General features: G+C 34.8%; 1 protein-coding gene across 1 annotated transcript in view; it reads right to left on the bottom strand.

The window, feature by feature from the left end:
- Positions 1–15,187, bottom strand: part of LOC149808231 (coiled-coil domain-containing protein 78-like) — a 111,885-nt gene extending 96,698 nt beyond the window's left edge. Inside the window, exons 1-5 of the mRNA XM_089975237.1 lie at positions 14,986–15,187; positions 11,593–11,723; positions 10,810–11,027; positions 9,254–9,420; positions 3,962–4,105 (exon numbers count right to left, since the gene is read on the bottom strand). Of these exons, the coding sequence (XP_089831363.1) occupies positions 3,962–4,105; positions 9,254–9,420; positions 10,810–11,027; positions 11,593–11,702 (639 nt within the window). The 5' untranslated portion in view covers positions 11,703–11,723; positions 14,986–15,187. The remainder of the gene's footprint in view (positions 1–3,961; positions 4,106–9,253; positions 9,421–10,809; positions 11,028–11,592; positions 11,724–14,985) is intronic.
- Positions 15,188–17,691: the final 2,504 nt, after the last annotated feature.

Raw genomic sequence — 17,691 nt, forward strand, 5'->3', positions numbered from 1 at the left:
CTATGAACTTTTGACCCCTAAATCAACAGGGTTCCTTGCAATAACTGCAAGCTACAACAAATCTTGGCTACTGTTGATGCTGATTATTGTGCAGAAACAATTTTTATTTTCAGTCAGTGACCTTGAATTTATTAAACTGAAATGAATACAGTTCTTCTTTATCCTAAGTGCAAGTCACCCATAAAGTTAGGTGACTTCTGATGGATTGATGGACAGAATAAAAACATAATACATTTTGCCTTATAGCAGGCATATACAAATGTTTCAATACATATCTCCTTAAATGTAGCTTTGAATAACCTATACTTGGAAGAAAATAAAGTTTTAAAAAAAGCAATACTATTAAATATCCACAGAAAAATACTTGCCCACATTTGTATATCCTTTTGTTGCATCAACTTCCATTCTATTTGAAAGAAACTTTGAAGTGAACTCAAAATTAAGGAAGTTACTGATGATGTACTGCCTGAGAAAATATTGGACATATTGAGAGATTACGATTTATATAACAAATTTTGACCCAATATTTTAAGGATTTTACATTTTCTACCTTTATATCATATTTTTTATACATTTTTCATAATGTTATTCTTTACCTTACATCTTTTATCTTGCACTAGTTCACATTTTCATATAACTGGAAGTGATTATCTGCTAAGAATTGTTTTGCAATTCTTTACTGTATGCATACATATTTTCCAAACCAATCACATGCAATTTTTATGAACAAAACGTGAAAGTAAAGCAAGTATTTTATGGAAACCAATGTCTCACATGCATGCCTTCTTTGATTTGCCCCATTTGTATCCAACTTGCAAAAGATGTAACACAACAGTGTTACACAAAGCCTGAACAATGCTGACAGTGACAACACCACCAAAAAATCTTGAACATCCTTCACAATGACAACACTGTCACTACAAGAAAAGTGACACCTGTGTCTCATTATACTAATGCAAGAGAGACAATCAAACTAATCTAAAATTCACTCTGAAGTTTTAAAACTTTAAGTCCTGGTTAGTTTTGGTCCACTCTCTACCACCAGTGTTTATCTAGTTCATACATTACAATGATGGAGGGTTATACATCACATATCTTTAGTTAACCTGATGAAAGTTTAAATATGTACTTCCACAGATCTCCTACGAATCTGATACAGGCTTACACAAGTACATCCACTGGCTTATATATGTACAGTGGTGAGGGTCACCCCACCCCACCCCGACCAGCAGCCACCTGCTTTTTATGGCCAGAATTCATCAGCACCGAGTTTGTGTTTAAAAGTGTCGTCAAGAATGGCCACCTCTCTAACATGACCAGTGGCCAGCATAAGTGTACAAAAATGGCCATATTTTATTTTAAATGTATCCAGAACCAATAACTGATTCACATGGTAAGGTAAGTAACCTGATTTTCTCTACTCATATATGTCTCTTGATGGTTTCTGTTACTGAAAGAAATGGTGGCAAAAGTAGGTGTAACGCTAAGGTTAATATTATATCATCATCTATAAAGGCCGACATTAACTGGAAATGGGCTCAACAATGATGTGATAAGAGTTTTGTACTTCACACAGCTGCTGAGTTCTTGTCTTTGATGATTACAACCTGACATAATTTGTTGAGATCATAATATGGTCACCATAGGCCTAATATAGATTTTGTGGTTTAACACACACACAGAAATTAGCCTTGAACAAAACAGGGCACCAGCATGTTTCACTTCCTTGATAAAGGCATTTCGTCTGCTCCACAAAAGTTTCATCTGCATAATTAAATCGCAGTACTGTACAATGAGAAACATAGGAATAAATCATTACAAAACTTTAACATGTCATCACGTAAATGGAGATTTATTAAGATAAAAAGTCACAGTTATTCGACTTGACATAGGGGTGGGAGAGACTTGCCAAACAATTTTATGTTGAAAGGATTCACATAAACAACATCGTAACAGATAAGAAGAATATTCAGCAACAGTGGGAAAATGGAGCAAATGGAAAGAGAATTATATGTGTACCATGATTTCAATAACTCATATTTATTTTATGCTGATATCAAGAATAAGAACTACTGTATTCAGTTGAAATAAATCTAAAAACAAGAAGAACCTTTAATAATTAATGTTACTTTGAATTAAACGATTATATTAAATGCTTTGAAGTATGTACCTTTTCTTACTACAAACATTATATATACTTCTCACAAAAAATTTAGTCCCCCTCTGGAAAAGCCATATATCTTATAAGGCCACATTCCCAGTGCAGAAGGGGTGTCTGTATAAGAGGGGGACCACTGTACTTCCACAGATTTTCTATTAATCTGATGCTGGCTTATACAAGTACATCCACAGATCTCACACTGGCTGCATCTTTTCTATCCAATTAATGGGTAAATGTTCAGTCAATGAAATGGGTATTTAAATGTTTTGGGGTTACATATTCCAGAGGTCTCATAAACGCTTAACCACGTGCATTTGGATGCAATATTTTTGTCTGGGACACAGAAAATCACTTACTCAGGATTCCTCCACATGCAAGCAATGGCTGGGTGGCAAATTCAATGGCTTGCCAGTCCTGCTTTCACCACTTCGACAGTGGGAGAATTTGTTGATCAATTAATCATTTAGCTGAGATGATATTTACAACAAATGAATTTAGTAGCTGTAAGTCCCCCAGATGTACAAGTTGTCATTATAAGAGTACACCAATGAACATGATGCAATAATACCTGGGCAGGAAGTTCAAAGCCTTCGACTAGCTGCTGAGTCATGGGAAAAATGTACTGATATTTACAATGACTGAATTCAGCAGAAGAAAGACCCAGATATGTACATGTTGTTATTATAAGAGTACATCAAAAGAACATAACACAACAGCTGGATGGCAAGTTCTAAGTCTTCGACTAGCTGCTGAGTGGTAGGAAAATGTACTGATATTTACAATGACAGAATTCAGAGGCAGCAAGACTCAGAGGTGTACATGTGGTCATTATAAGAGTACAGTACATCAAATAAAGAACATTTAGCTTTCATTATTGTGTTCGTTTCCTATTGTAGCTGAATAAATTGTGAGTTTGAACTCCAAATCAAGATATGTTGAGACTTAAATGAAATGCTGTTTGCATTCACATAGAAGGGGCACTTTTCCTTTATTTAACTTTGTTCTGTGGTTAAACTGCAAATTGATGAAATTGTAATGAGATTCAGAAGAGTGTTGAAGTTCAAGTTTTTGCTAGAACTGATAGTTCTGATGGAACAGTAGCCAAGTGTAAGAACGTGTGTGATGCCTGGCTTAGTGTAAGGCCTTTCCTCGAACTGACAAAATTCAGTCTGACTCCAATGGACAAACAAGAGCTACATGTCAGTTGTGTAAAGAATTTGGAAAATTAAACTCTATGACAACCAGCGGTTCTTCTCATCTGGACATTTAGCCAAGTCAAGTTTACATACCGGTAATATGTATATTGGGACTGAAACTTTTCCTGATGGGACTCCGATTTTTACTAAAATAGGGGTCCCTGGCTCCTAGTTTTAAAATCATAGTGAAATGTCTGATATTCTCAAACCATTTTGAGTATTAGACTCATACTCAAGTACAAAACCTGAACTTAGATACTGTATGTGAGTGAATTTTAACATTCTGAGTACTAACTAAGGAACCAAAGTAATCATTCTACCTTTTACATTAGTTAAAATCACACAGTGATAAAAATCTTCATACCATACCTTGAACTCCCTCAGGAAGTTTCTAAATACAGAGGCCAAATGTTCAGTGGCTTTGATGCTGACTTCTAGAAGCCTTATTTTGTCCATACACTAATATTATACTTTTTCACCCTTCTGATTCTGATCACCATAATAAAATGACCAACTCCTTTGTTCTGATCCAGCAATAGCTCATGTCAATCACAAAGCTAACAATACAAACAAGGTAGCCATGCTGCTATTTCCATTCACTTACCATATTTAAGTCAATGTGTATAAGTGTGGCTGCGTTGTGCTGTGCTGGACCATAGTCTGTTGTTGATTCTGTACGACGGTTCAGACCCTGTCGAAACTCTGTTGTGGCTTGAGTTGCATCTTTCAACAGCAAATGTGTGCCATTCTGAAAATTGAGCAACAAATCTAAACGTGTGTTTTTAGTGTTACATTTTCTAAAAAATTTCTCTACTTTATTCATCAAAAACATGTCTCTGTTTGTGAAAGAAAACTCCTGAGTAATAGTTTTCCTCTATTAATGAGATCCCATTTGAAATTTTATTTGATGAATCTCCATGACATCTATTTAATCTTCTTTGAAATCAATTATTTAAAGATTAGAACATCACAGAAGGTATAACTAACTTCCCATCATCTTGTATCTACATTTATGTATTCAGCCATAAGTCTTTAACATATATATACACACACACACAAACAAATCTGTCTATCACCTATATAGTACTCAAACTGAATTGCCAGCATTTAACTCCATCTCCCTAATGTTTTTTCTTCAAACATTATGTTCTTTAAAACCTTTCTTTTAATAAAATTTAATTGTTTAACAAGATACTACTTTTCATTTCTTCTAAATTATACATTCATCCATTCCAAATATAATCTTTTCAGAAATGGTAAATACTGGAAACAAACAACAAAAATAGAGGATATAACATGAATGTGTTTGCATATGCTAATGATACATCTGAATGTGTCCACTTATACTAATAATACATCTGAATGTGTCCACTTATACTAATGATACATCTGAACGTGTCCACTTATACTAATGATACATCGATATTAATGACATCAAACGTGTCCACTTATACTAATGATACATCTGAATATATCCACTTATACTAATGATACATCTGAATTTGTCCACTTACACTAATGATATATATGAATGTATCCACTTATACTAATGATACATTGAATGTTTCCACTTATACTAATGATACATCTGAATATATCCACTTATACTAATGATACATCGAATGTGTCCACTTATACTAATGATACATCTGAATTTGTCCACTTACACTAATGATATGTATGAATGCGTTTACATATGCTAATGACACATCTGAATGTGTCCACTTATATTAAGGATACATCTGAAAGTGTCCACTTATAGTAATGATACATAACAATTTGTCCACTTACAGCTGTTGCGGGTTTTAACGCCATTTTCAGCACACGATAGGCTATACATGGCGGCCAGTATTAATGGTGGACAAAGAACCCAGGAAAACACCGGAAAGAACCACTGACCCACGAGAAGCTACTGGCAAGCTTTCTCACATACCCACATTAGCTGAATCCGAGACTCGAACCCACGCAAACAGAGGTGAGATGGCAGTGATCCGTAGCGGAGAACGCTTTAGACCACTCAGCCACTCGAGGCCCCGTCCACTTATAGTAATGATACATAAACATTTGTCCACTTATACTAATAATACATATGATTGTGTCTGCTTATACTAATGATTTATCTGAATGTGTCCACTTATACTAATGATACATCTGAATGTGTCCACTTATACTAATGATACATCTGAATGTGTCCACTTATACTAATGATACATCTGAATGTGTCCACATATGCTAATGATACATGTGTCTACTTATAGTAATGATACATATGAATGTGTCCACTTATACTAATGATACATCTGAATGTGTCTACTTATAGTAATGATACATATGTGTCCACTTATAGTAATGATACATATGAATTTATCCACATATACTAATAAAACATATCTGTACACTTATAGTAATGATACATCTGAATGTATCCACTTATACTAATGATACATATGAACGTGTCCACATAAGCTAATGATACATATGAATGTGTCCACTTATACTAATGATACATCTGAATGTGTCTACTTATAGTAATGATACATGTGTCCACTTATAGTAATGATACATATGAATTTATCCACAGATACTAATAAAACATATCTGTACACTTATAGTAATGATACATCTGAATGTATCCACTTATACTAATGATACATATGAACGTGTCCACATAAGCTAATGATACATATGAATGTGTCCACTTATACTAATGATACATCTGAATGTGTCTACGTATAGTAAAGATACATATGAATGTGTCCACTTATACTAATGATACATCTGAATGTGTCCACTTATAGTAATGATACATAACAATTTCTCCACTTATATTAATGATACATCTGAATGTGTCCACTTATAGTAATGATACATAACAATTTCTCCACTTATACTAATGATACATCTGAATGTGTGTGATCTGGATTTTTAATGTAGCTTTAACAATTTTTCAGTCATGTCGTTACGATGTCTGCAGTGTGACAGTTTATAGTGATGTCTAGCACTAGGGCATCATGCTGCAGACATGAAGCATCATGTCCCACCCAGTTACATTATCTTGACACCAGGTCGACCAGTCCTAACACTAACCTCTTAATGCTGAGCGCCAAGTGAGGCAGCTGTTAGTACCATTTTTGTAAGTCTTTGATATGACTAGGTTGGGCATCGAACCAACGACCTACCGCATCTGATACATCCGAATGTGGCCACTTATAATAATGATGCATCTGAATATGTCCACTTATACTAATGATACATCTGAATGTATCCACTTACAGTAATGATACATCTGAATGTGTCCACTTATCGTAATGATACATCTGAACATGTCCACTTACAGTAATGATACATAACACTTTGTCCACATATGTTAATGATACATCTGAATGTGTCCAGTTATACTAATGATACATCTGAATGTATCCACTTATAGTAATGATACATCTGAATGTGTACAGTTATACTAATGATACATCTGAATGTGTCCACTTATACTAACGACACATCTGAATGTGTCCATTTATACTAATGATACATCTGAATGTATCCACTTATACAAATGATACATCTGAATGTGTCCACTTATACTAATGATACACATGAATGTGTCCACGTATAGTAATGAGATATATGAATTTGTCCACTTATAGTAATGATACATATGAATTTGTCCACTTATACACATGTGTCCACTTACAGTAATGATACATCTGAATGTATCCACATATACCAATCTCAATGTGTCCAACTATATTTATGATACATCTGAATCTGTCCAATGATACAATGATACAATTGCTTCAGGGTAATGTTGGAGACATGCTGTTCACTATGTGTTTATGGGGCCCCGAGTGGCCGAGTGGTCTAAAGCGCTCTTCGTTACGGATCACTGCCATCTCACCTCTGTCTGCGGCAGTTCGAGTCTAAGATTCAGCTAATGTGGGTATGTGAGAAAGCTTGCCAGTAGCTTCTCGAGGGTCGGTGGTTCTTTCCGGGGTTTTCCCGGGTTCTTCCTCCACCATTAATACTGGCCGCCATGTATAGCCTATCGTGTGCTGAAAAATGGCGTTAAGCCCCACGACAACAACAACAACAACAACAACAACTATGTGTTTATATTCACTGCATTCAGTTATTCAACGAAACCTATTCAAATTGATTGTGAAAAACAGCCTCATCAATGTTATATAATGTTTAAAAGAATTACACATGACTACATGAGCAAGAAACATTATCAATCTACTTTTCATTTTCATTTTACTTTTCAAATTTAGATATGATTAGATATTACTAGATGCTGGTGATGCACATGAATGCACTTTAACTAACTTTCACATAGTGTTAAAGATATGGCATATCAAAATTGGCTATGTAATATTCAGAAACTTCGGAATAAACTACAATAGCCAGTGCAAACATTTACTGGAACCTGATTAATATTTATCTTTTGATTTATCATGCATCTTTAGAAAGATACTTGTGAAATTCAGGTGTCTAAACCGAAATAAGATAATTGAAATAAGGAGGAAGAATAAACTTCAAAGAAATGATTGAAAATATCCAATTTATCCACATCTAGTGATTGAAGATAAAATTTCATTCTACTTGTATTTGCTCTAATTACCAGCAATTAAGAAATATATTAAAGAGACTTACTATACATTCTGTACCAAAGAAAAGTTTATTTTCTTAATGGCCTCAATCAATCAAACTAAAATTTAGTCAACTTTCATCCTATTTGTAGTACACTTGCTCGTTAAGAGCTAGGGCCCTGGTTGTCCAAGTGGTCTAAGGCACTCACCTTTAAAGATTACTCTTCTAACATCACTCCACATGTGTTTAAGTCTCAGCTTGGCCAACATGGGTATGTGAGAAAGCTTGCCAGTAAATTCTCATGAGCCAATGATTCTTTCTGGTGTCTTCCTAGGTTTTCCACCACCAAATATATTGGCCAACATGTATAGGCTAACATGTGCTGGAAAATGGCATTAAACTTAAAAACCAAAACCTTTAATGAAATGTATGTAAAGGTAACCAATACAATAATATAAGCAATGGGAGATTTACAAGTGTAAAATGTTTTTTAAAGTAATATAATAGGGTAAACTTAAACAACTTATTTCTTTTGTATTTATGTGTATATTATTTGTTGTTTCTCAGAATTGATGCTGTATAGGGTAATTTGTCCCAACATAATGCCTGAACCAAGATGTCCCACCACAATGCCTGAACAAACGTCCTGCCACAATGTATGAACAAACATCCTGCCACAATGTATGAACAAAGACATCCCACCACAATGTCTGAACAAACATCCTTCCACAATGTATGAACAAAGACACCCCACCATAATGTCTGAAAACTGATTTGAACTGGTGTGTATGTGTGTATATTTGTATGTGACTGTGTGTGATTTGAATTTTTAACATAGCTTTGACAATACTTCAGTCATATCACTACAATGTCTGCAATGTGGCAGTTTATAGCAACGTCTAGCACTGGAGAATCATGCCGTAGACATGCAGCATGATGTCCCACCCAGTTACATTATCCTGACACCAGGCCGACCAGTCCTAACACTAACCTCTCAATGCTAAGCGCCTATCAAGGCAGCTGTTAGTACCACTGTCATAAGTATTTGGTATGACTCAGCTGGGGTTCGAACCCGCAAACTCAAGCATCCAAGGCGGATGCTCTAACCACTATGCCAATGGAGCAGTCGATCTGAACTGGAAATTTAACAAAAGGGCAGTGAACTGATGGACATACAAGGGTAATGCTATATCTGCCCTGCAACTATTTTTTGTGAGTCATAAAAAGCAAAATGACAAATGCATCCAGTTTGTTTACATCAAGAAATACTTCACACTTAAAAACAAACAAATAAAGAACAACATACCTTGACATGAACTCCTTTCTCAGCTGTCTCCCCCAGCTCCAAGAAGGCTCCTGTGGCCCCACTAGGGACCTGCAGTAGGTCCTTTATCAGCTCATTGTACACCTCATACATCTCTAACTCCACCTGGGGATTCTGTCGCCGGACCTTTGTGTCCCGCATGTAGAGCTCTAAAATGATGATGTATATTACTGTATTTTTCTTGTTGGAGGTATGAAAACTTCTTAACTTGAAAATATCACAGGGGTGGACAAAGTGGTAGTCAATGCATCCAAGAGAACCATATTACACTTTCAGACTATTTAACAATAAAGCTCTAAAGCTTGTGGGACTACCAGTTGCATGCTTTTCAAAGCAGTAGTATAAACTACAATGCATCATTTTGGTATAATCCTATCAAGTAAGGTGTCAACCCTGATATTTATCATAGGGATGGGTTAAAGTATTACTGCTTGAAAAAAATGGTGCCGTGATGTGTTCCCCAGCAAGTCAACCCAGAAACTAGAGACCAAATGTTCATGATTATCTCACACACTTTCCAGCCTGTATTGACACTACTGCAAAGAATAAAGTCTAACTGCTTTGGTCACACCATACTTAATGCATTTTGTCACACTATACTTACTCAATGTATTTGATCATACTATGCTTACTCAATGTATTTGATCATACTATGCTTACTCAATGTATTTGGTCACACTATACTTAATGTATTTGTTCCTTACTGAAATAATTCCATACAAAATCAAGTAATGAATTTCTCAAACTGTCCTGCATTATTACAATTGGGTGAAGAGAGATGGTAGGCAAGGAATTCCAAACACAGTTAACATGCTGTTACCTTTCTTTAACAATATGAATATGGCCAAACATATTTGGATAAATGTTCTGAGGAATATTCATTAAATAAAATATGCCACATACCAACTTCAACATTCTTCTGCTACTATCAATCTTCAACCAAACTAAAAACTGTTTCCATTGAAAAATGTCAGCTGCCAACTAGATTAATGTTATGTCCACCCATGTGTCACCTAACATACTTTTTTTCTGCAGTTGATTATACCTCTAGAATTGTCTCTACCCACCCAAATTGTATCGGCACGTGGAATTCGCAAATATCAATTAGAGGAAAATACAGTTGAATCTGTGCTTTCAGACTGTTATTAAAAAAAGCAACATTTTTATCACAATAATTGAGAAAGTATTGAAATCAAAAAGATTACAAACAATTTACAATGTAAAAACAAAATTACTGTAGCCTTATACATCTATTAATTTATCAAATCATTTTAATTTTGATTACCTAAAAGGCATGAAATTAAAATGCATTGTTTTAATAATTATTGTAATTTGCATTAGTCATAGAATCATCTGGTGCCCCTAAAAAATACTGGGGAATCTAATTTTTGTTTCATTTCATTTCTTCATCAGTGGTGGCTTTTGATTTTTATTTTGTAATGATTAAAGCTGAATTAGGTTAAGAGACCCAGACTAAAATCCAAAAACACTTACATGACAAATTACAGTCAATGACAACTGATATTATAATCCTTTACCTCCTGCAAGCTTGCTAAATAAGGCATCAAATATCATAGGCACAAGTCCATTCTTTGTTGTTCCCTCGCCTGCAATAGTGTAGGTCTTGCCTGAACCACTCTCCCCCATAACAAGAAGGCAAACATTAAAGCCTGCGATGTATAGATCCAGGAGATTTTCAACATTATTGCGGTAGATGTCAAGATTGCTCCCATCTTTACGATACAGCTGCTGAAAACTAATGGCATATTAAATTGATAAATTGAATAAACATTCAAATAACAGTCATGTAGTTATACAATATTTGCACTTTTGGATTGTCCAAACTATTTGTTTCCGTATAATTGTCTTGTGAGTTGTGTAGACCCTAAATTGATGGAAACCAAACAATCAGGATCTATGCTGAATGTGAATGATACATGAATAAATAAATATGTCTCCACTTTCTGACAGATTATCAAGGACTTACTGTAAATGAAGAAACATTAAATGAGAATGTGGAATTATATCCCTAGATAAATTATTTCAAACCTGAGGCATTACCAGTACATGGTAATTAATAAGAAAAACTGGTAATATTATATACAAAGCAACAAGTGCATGCTAATGTGCCAAATTAAATTCATTAGTAAATCATGGATATTTGTTTTCTTTTACAACAAGCATCGTCATTATACATTCTTGCATCACAAGTGCATTTACATTTTATAGATTCCAGCCTCAAGTGTTTTAACTGATTCACTTGTTTACTATCAGAATTTGATGTAACAAAATTGATGTAAAAATTTGTATTTTCAATTTACTTTAAATATGGTCCTCGTGGTTGAGCTGCAACTCTTTGTCCTTCCACAACAATGTTTTCTGCCTCCGCCCTAAGGCTGGGCCGAATCTTTCCAACCAGATCTATGTTCATTTCTTACAGTTTCTCTCTTTACTGAATAATAAAGAATAACAAGTATATATTTCTTATAAAAAAAAACATAAGATAATTTAAACTATCAGAAATGAAACTTCACTATCAATGATACAATATATTTTATATATAAATTAATGGAAAAGACCCATTTTAAACCATGCATGACAATTTAACATAAATATATAGCTTTTCAATGCCTTTAAGATGGCATTCAAATAATTTTGAGTGTTTATTTCTGAACAAGCAGCATTTCAGATGTAGACTAAGATGTCTATAAAACATAATCATTTTATTATAAACAGTATATGTTTGTATGTATATGGCTTAACAGCACTTCAGTCCTGGCCTTATAGTGCTAACTGAAAATTTAGTTCATAAAACTATAATGGGAAACAGTTGCAGAAAACTTTAATTAGACAAACTCTTCTGTAAAACATAAAGATATAGTCCTTCAAAATAAACGATAAAAGTTGAAAATTGCTCATATCTACACATTGATCCTCCCATATAAAAATAAATATATTTTGCTACAAGATAAAGATATTTAGTAAACAATGCCAAACTTTTTTAAAATAAAAAGGTATATAAAAAAATAAAGGTATATAAAATAATTAAGTTTAAAGTGCAAAGTCAATAAAATACAGGATCAAAAACTGCTAAGAAAGTTAAAGTTATTTCTGGTGGAATATCTTCTAAAAGCAGCTTGATTGAGCTTTGGTATTCATCGGTCTATTCATCTGAATCATCATCAGTTGCATATTATTGGGTGATAGTTGACAACAATTTGCAATGGAATGAACATATTCAAGTTATATGTCATAAAATCAATTAATGGCTGTGGTTATTTAGCAAGGTAAAGCCATATCTATCAACTAAATGCTATATACAACCATACCAAGACTAGTGTAATGCTATCTAGGGGAAGAATTCTGAAAGAATATTTCCAAATTATTCCGCTTGCAGACTCATCTTAGATAATGCTGAAAACAACCCAAATGCAATCAACGATATCAAAATGTTAGCCATAAGGGAATGAGTATTTTTGAGAAAGGCTATACTTATCAGAGATCTTGGAAACGCTTAATTACGCGTATTTGGGCATCATTTTTTTATCTGGGACACAGAAAATCACCCACACAGGAGTCCTCCTTACGCACTTTTTTCTTGCAAACAGGAAAGTTTCGCTGCACAATAAATATGTTCTAATCACTATGAAAAATGAAACAATAATTTTATTTAAGTTTGTTGCTGACTTCCTTTGATCAAAGGTTGTTGGCTTGCTTTGATGAAGGTGCATGTGTTTTTGAAGGTGCCGCTAAAGGTTAAAGGCTCTCTTTGAAGGACCAAACAAATACCCATTTGTTATTGCTCTGGCAACATCAAATAACTGTAGAACATTGAAACATATATTTTTATACGCTTGGTATATATTGGTGCTTCAAAGGAATCAGTTTTCTTTGAAGCTGCAGGAGAACTATTTTTTTTCTATTACATTTTTTAAAAAACTGCTGTCCTCTGGTTGGCTGTAGTCATTTCCCATTCTCGCATTCAGAGGTGGTCAACTGTGGCTAGACAGTTGCATGGTTATTTTGGTTATAGTGCAGCATTAGGTACCAAGGCCAGACACCAGTGTTACGATATAACAAGGCACTGTTTGGGGGGTTTGTCAATATGAAACAAGGATTTATTTATGTAACAACAGATTCAAGTGCATTTTTATATCCAAGTTTGCGGGGACCTGTCATGATGTCTTTGAATTTCTTCACTCCAAAGCCAAGATTCTATTTACAGTTTTTATCAGCCAAATATGTTGCCACCAAAAAGATTTCCAGATGGTATATTTTGTCGCTAATTAGGAAAAAAGTCGCAATTTGCGACATTGGCAAAGTCCAGCACGATCCCTGTTATTGTGTTCGTTTCTGATTATAGCCATATAAATATTGCATGCCACCTCGAAATCAAGGCACGTTGAGACTTGGACAAAATGCTGTATGCAAATTTGGATAACTATTTTGGGATTAAACGGAAAACTGATGAAGATTTTAATGAGATTCAGAAGTAAAGTTGCTAGAGCTGATAGTTTGGACTGGACAAGTAGCCAAGTGTAAGAAAGTGCATGATGCCTGGCTTAGTGTTTGGAAAAAAACTTTCCTTGGATTTGCCATTTATGATGATGGACACTCGTCTAGCATCTATGCCACTACTTTTTGAAAGACTGCAGCATTTTATGAAATCCTTTGGATTAACACCACCATTTTCTCTTATAAAGGTCTCCTGTAAGCAAACAGATGCTTAGTCATGCTCATCAATAAACCTCAGTAACTCCATTTTATTACTGCACCAGAAATATTGTTATAGTGGCATAAGTACATAACATCTAGGATTCCTCCCGGATACAGTATCAGGGGGCACACCAGCCTCGAATTTCTCCAGACCTCCACTCACATTTAAGAGCCTGATTTGCTGGAAGTTTACAGGTCAAATATGCCACTTACTGAAGCAATTAAGCCACCCTACCAAAAAAGTTGAGTGAATTTGTATCTAGTACAGAGCTCTTTTTAACTTGTGTCACAATTTTCGGATCCTTAGTCAATGTTTCAGAATGTGTAAAATCAAACAGTATAAGAGTGTCATCCTCCATTTCCTATCCATAGGAGGGTGTGTGTGTCCGCTGCATGAATTTCAATGAAAAGTGTCAAACAAATCAAATATGCCATTTGGTGAATGAGATCTATTTAAATGTTTGGAAAAATCTGAGTGTATGTGTGTGTGACTTGGAATTTAATGTAGCTTTTAAAAAAGTTCAGTCATATCACTATGGTGTCTCCAGTGTGGCAATTTTTAGTGATGTCTAGCACGGGGCATCAAGCCGCAGACATGTAAGATCATGTCCCACCCTGTCACATATCCTCACGCCAGGCCGACCAGTCCAAATACTAGCTTCTTAATTCTGAGCGCCAAGCGAGGCAGCTGCTAGTATCATTTGGTATGACTCGGACAGGGTTCGAACCCGTGACCTGCCGCATCCGAGGCGTACGCTCTAATCACTTAGGCCACCAGAGCGGTTTAGAAAAATGAACTATTTTTTTTAGTACAAAAGGCCATAAGCTGTAACCTAGCAGAAAACAAAACAACAACAAGTGTCAGCCGAGGTGGAAATCCGCAGATGAGTGGAATCGTGTCTTAGCTTGTGTTACACAGTTAGTCTTTTTAGACACAAACCCCACATACCCCACCCCCATCCATTAACTGAAAGGTCTTAATTTCAATTTTAACAAACCTCTGTGCTCCAGGTTTTGTCTAATCTGTTTCTTCGTCAACAATAGGAAAGAAATCCACTATTAACGAATAAAAGAAGTGTCTATATCTAATTAAACATCTTTAAGACCCTTAGGAAGACAGAAGTGAAGTTTTCGAAGTGGTTGTCGAGTTCGATGTTGATTTGTTGACAACACAAAGAATGTCTTCAAGCGATGAAGAACACCAACGCATTCGGAACTACCTAGGTTATTGTATGCGATACAAACCCTCCCTGGAGTATGGTCAAAAAGGTAGCACTCTATAGATTCGTATTTTCCATGGATTAAAGTTTAAAAGAAAACGCATTTCCCCGGTTTACTTCACTAGTTATACTGGCTACTTAAAAAGACCTTCTATCTTAGGTATTGTTGAAAGAACTGTTAATTCCCTAATTTTTATATATGGTTGATGTGTGTAATATGGATTAAAAATGTACAACTTGGTCTTACTTCAGATATGCATCTTTCAAATCTTAGCTAGCTCTGCTTCATTGTTTACGCTTCCTGGACTTCAGAGTTCGAGTGTAAAAGATAGAGCCGATTACATTTTTTACATTTTATATATTTAGTAATTTATTCGTTGCACTTTTAGAAGCTGGTATTGTCTAGTCTGGTAACATCGATTTCCCCATTTTAATAACTGTTAAAGATAGTGAGCTTTAGACTATTTCGGGCTGATTTATTTTTAGCAGAAGGGAGATGTCATTTTATCTGTCAATGGTCTTAGATCACGTACAACTTCTCCAAGTACAATATCCAAAAAATGTTAATCCGCGGTGCATTAAAATGACATAGATGGATACAAAATATTCTTTTCATTGCACGTGTTGTAAATGTAAACAGTTTCAGCTGACATCGCCACTCTCAAAGTTCATAATATCTGTAATTTGCCCCTTAAGACAGCCCACGATTTTTTGAAGAGTTACCTTCCTCCCCCCATTAGAAAACGTTCTACTTTGTAAGTGACATCCTAGATTATGTCTGTATTTGTATCTGAGTATATACACGAGATGTTAAACCTAAGAGAAAATACCAGAATTCACACACACACACACACACACACACACACAACTTTATTGAAATCAGACCTCCACATTCTCACGTGGATTGCGGAGATCAGATTTTATTCCGATTCATATCCCCCTCTAAAAATACTAAAAACAAATATCTATTTTTATTAATCAGGCCCAATTAGAGGAAGGGTGCGTTAGGGTGACCATATAGCCCGGGTCTCAACCCCTAAGGGGCATCATAATGATTTATTGTTGTTTGGGATTTTTTTGTTGTTTTGTGTTGTTGTTTTTGTGTTTTGTTGTTGTTGTTGGTTGGTTGGTTGGTTTGCTTTTGGGGTTCTTTTTGTTTTTGTTCTTGTTTTTTTTTAATTTTGGGAGTGTTGTTAGGGGTGTTCTTTGTGGGGTGTTCGGTTAGGGGTAGCTTGTTTGTCTGCTTGTTTGTTTTAAATAAACAATTCTGGAAATAATAAATATACTTTGTTTTGTACTTATTTTTCTTTCAAATCATATAGTTAATTATATAAGTTATTTCTGGTATTAATTAAACATGACAATTGTAAAAAGATAGAATCACCTAACAAAGTTATGTGTTCAAATCTAGTCATACCTTGTCTCATCAATACCTGAAAGAAAACTTGATATTGATTTAATTACCCCACTTCAGATATTTTAAATATCACCGGAAACCACCAAAAACATTCTCCCAAGAGCAAAATCTGATTTTGTTTCTCAAGAAAAGTCTCATGTTTGTATTAGTATTGTTATGGAATTCACTTCAGCGTAATCTGAAAGTTGAAAGCAATATTTAAGAGCATAAGAATGGTTGCAAAAAGTTAGTTCTTGAACAGTAATTTGAAGTATGCATCTATGTTTTTTTTTCTGTCTGTCTGTGTGTGATTGTGTGTGTACGAGAGACAGACAGAGATTAAATGGAAGGGTGAATTGATGGATTTGCAAGTGTATGCGCAAGTTTTAAGAGAAAGTAAAATCGTTTCTTTTTATCTTTCGTTGTTCTTTCTTTCGTTTTGAGGGCCATGTGGGAGATATGTGCTCATAACGCTGTGTTACCCTCTTCTAATAAAGTAGTAGTATTCAAAATAGACCGTGTTACCCTTTTCTAATAAAGTAGCAGTATTCAAAATTGAATGTTAGCCTCTTCTAATAAAGTAGTAGTATTCAAAGTACACTGTGTTACCCTCTTCTAATAAAGTAGTAGTATTCAAAATACACCGTGTTACCCTCTTCTAATAAAGCATTAGTATTCAAAATAGACCGTGTTACCCTCTTCTAATAAAGTAGTGGTATTCAAAATTGACTGTTACCCTCTTCTAATAAAGTAGTAGTATTCAAAATAGACCGTGTTACCCTCTTCTAATAAAGTAGTAGTATTCAAAATACACTGTGTTACCCTCTTCTAATAAAGTATAGTATTCAAAATACACTGTGTTACCCTCTTCTAATAAAGTAGTAGTATTCAAAATACACCGTGTTACCCTCTTCTAATAAAGTAGTAGTATTCAAAATACACTGTGTTACCCTCTTCTAATAAAGTATAGTATTCAAAATACACTGTGTTACCCTCTTCTAATAAAGTATAGTATTCAAAATACACTGTGTTACCCTCTTCTAATAAAGTAGTAGTATTCAAAATACACTGTGTTACCCTCTTCTAAT

This window comes from Sinohyriopsis cumingii, chromosome 1 (assembly GCF_028554795.1).
Source record: "Sinohyriopsis cumingii isolate HCF-2022 chromosome 1, ASM2855479v2, whole genome shotgun sequence".
NCBI lineage: Eukaryota > Metazoa > Mollusca > Bivalvia > Unionida > Unionidae > Sinohyriopsis > Sinohyriopsis cumingii.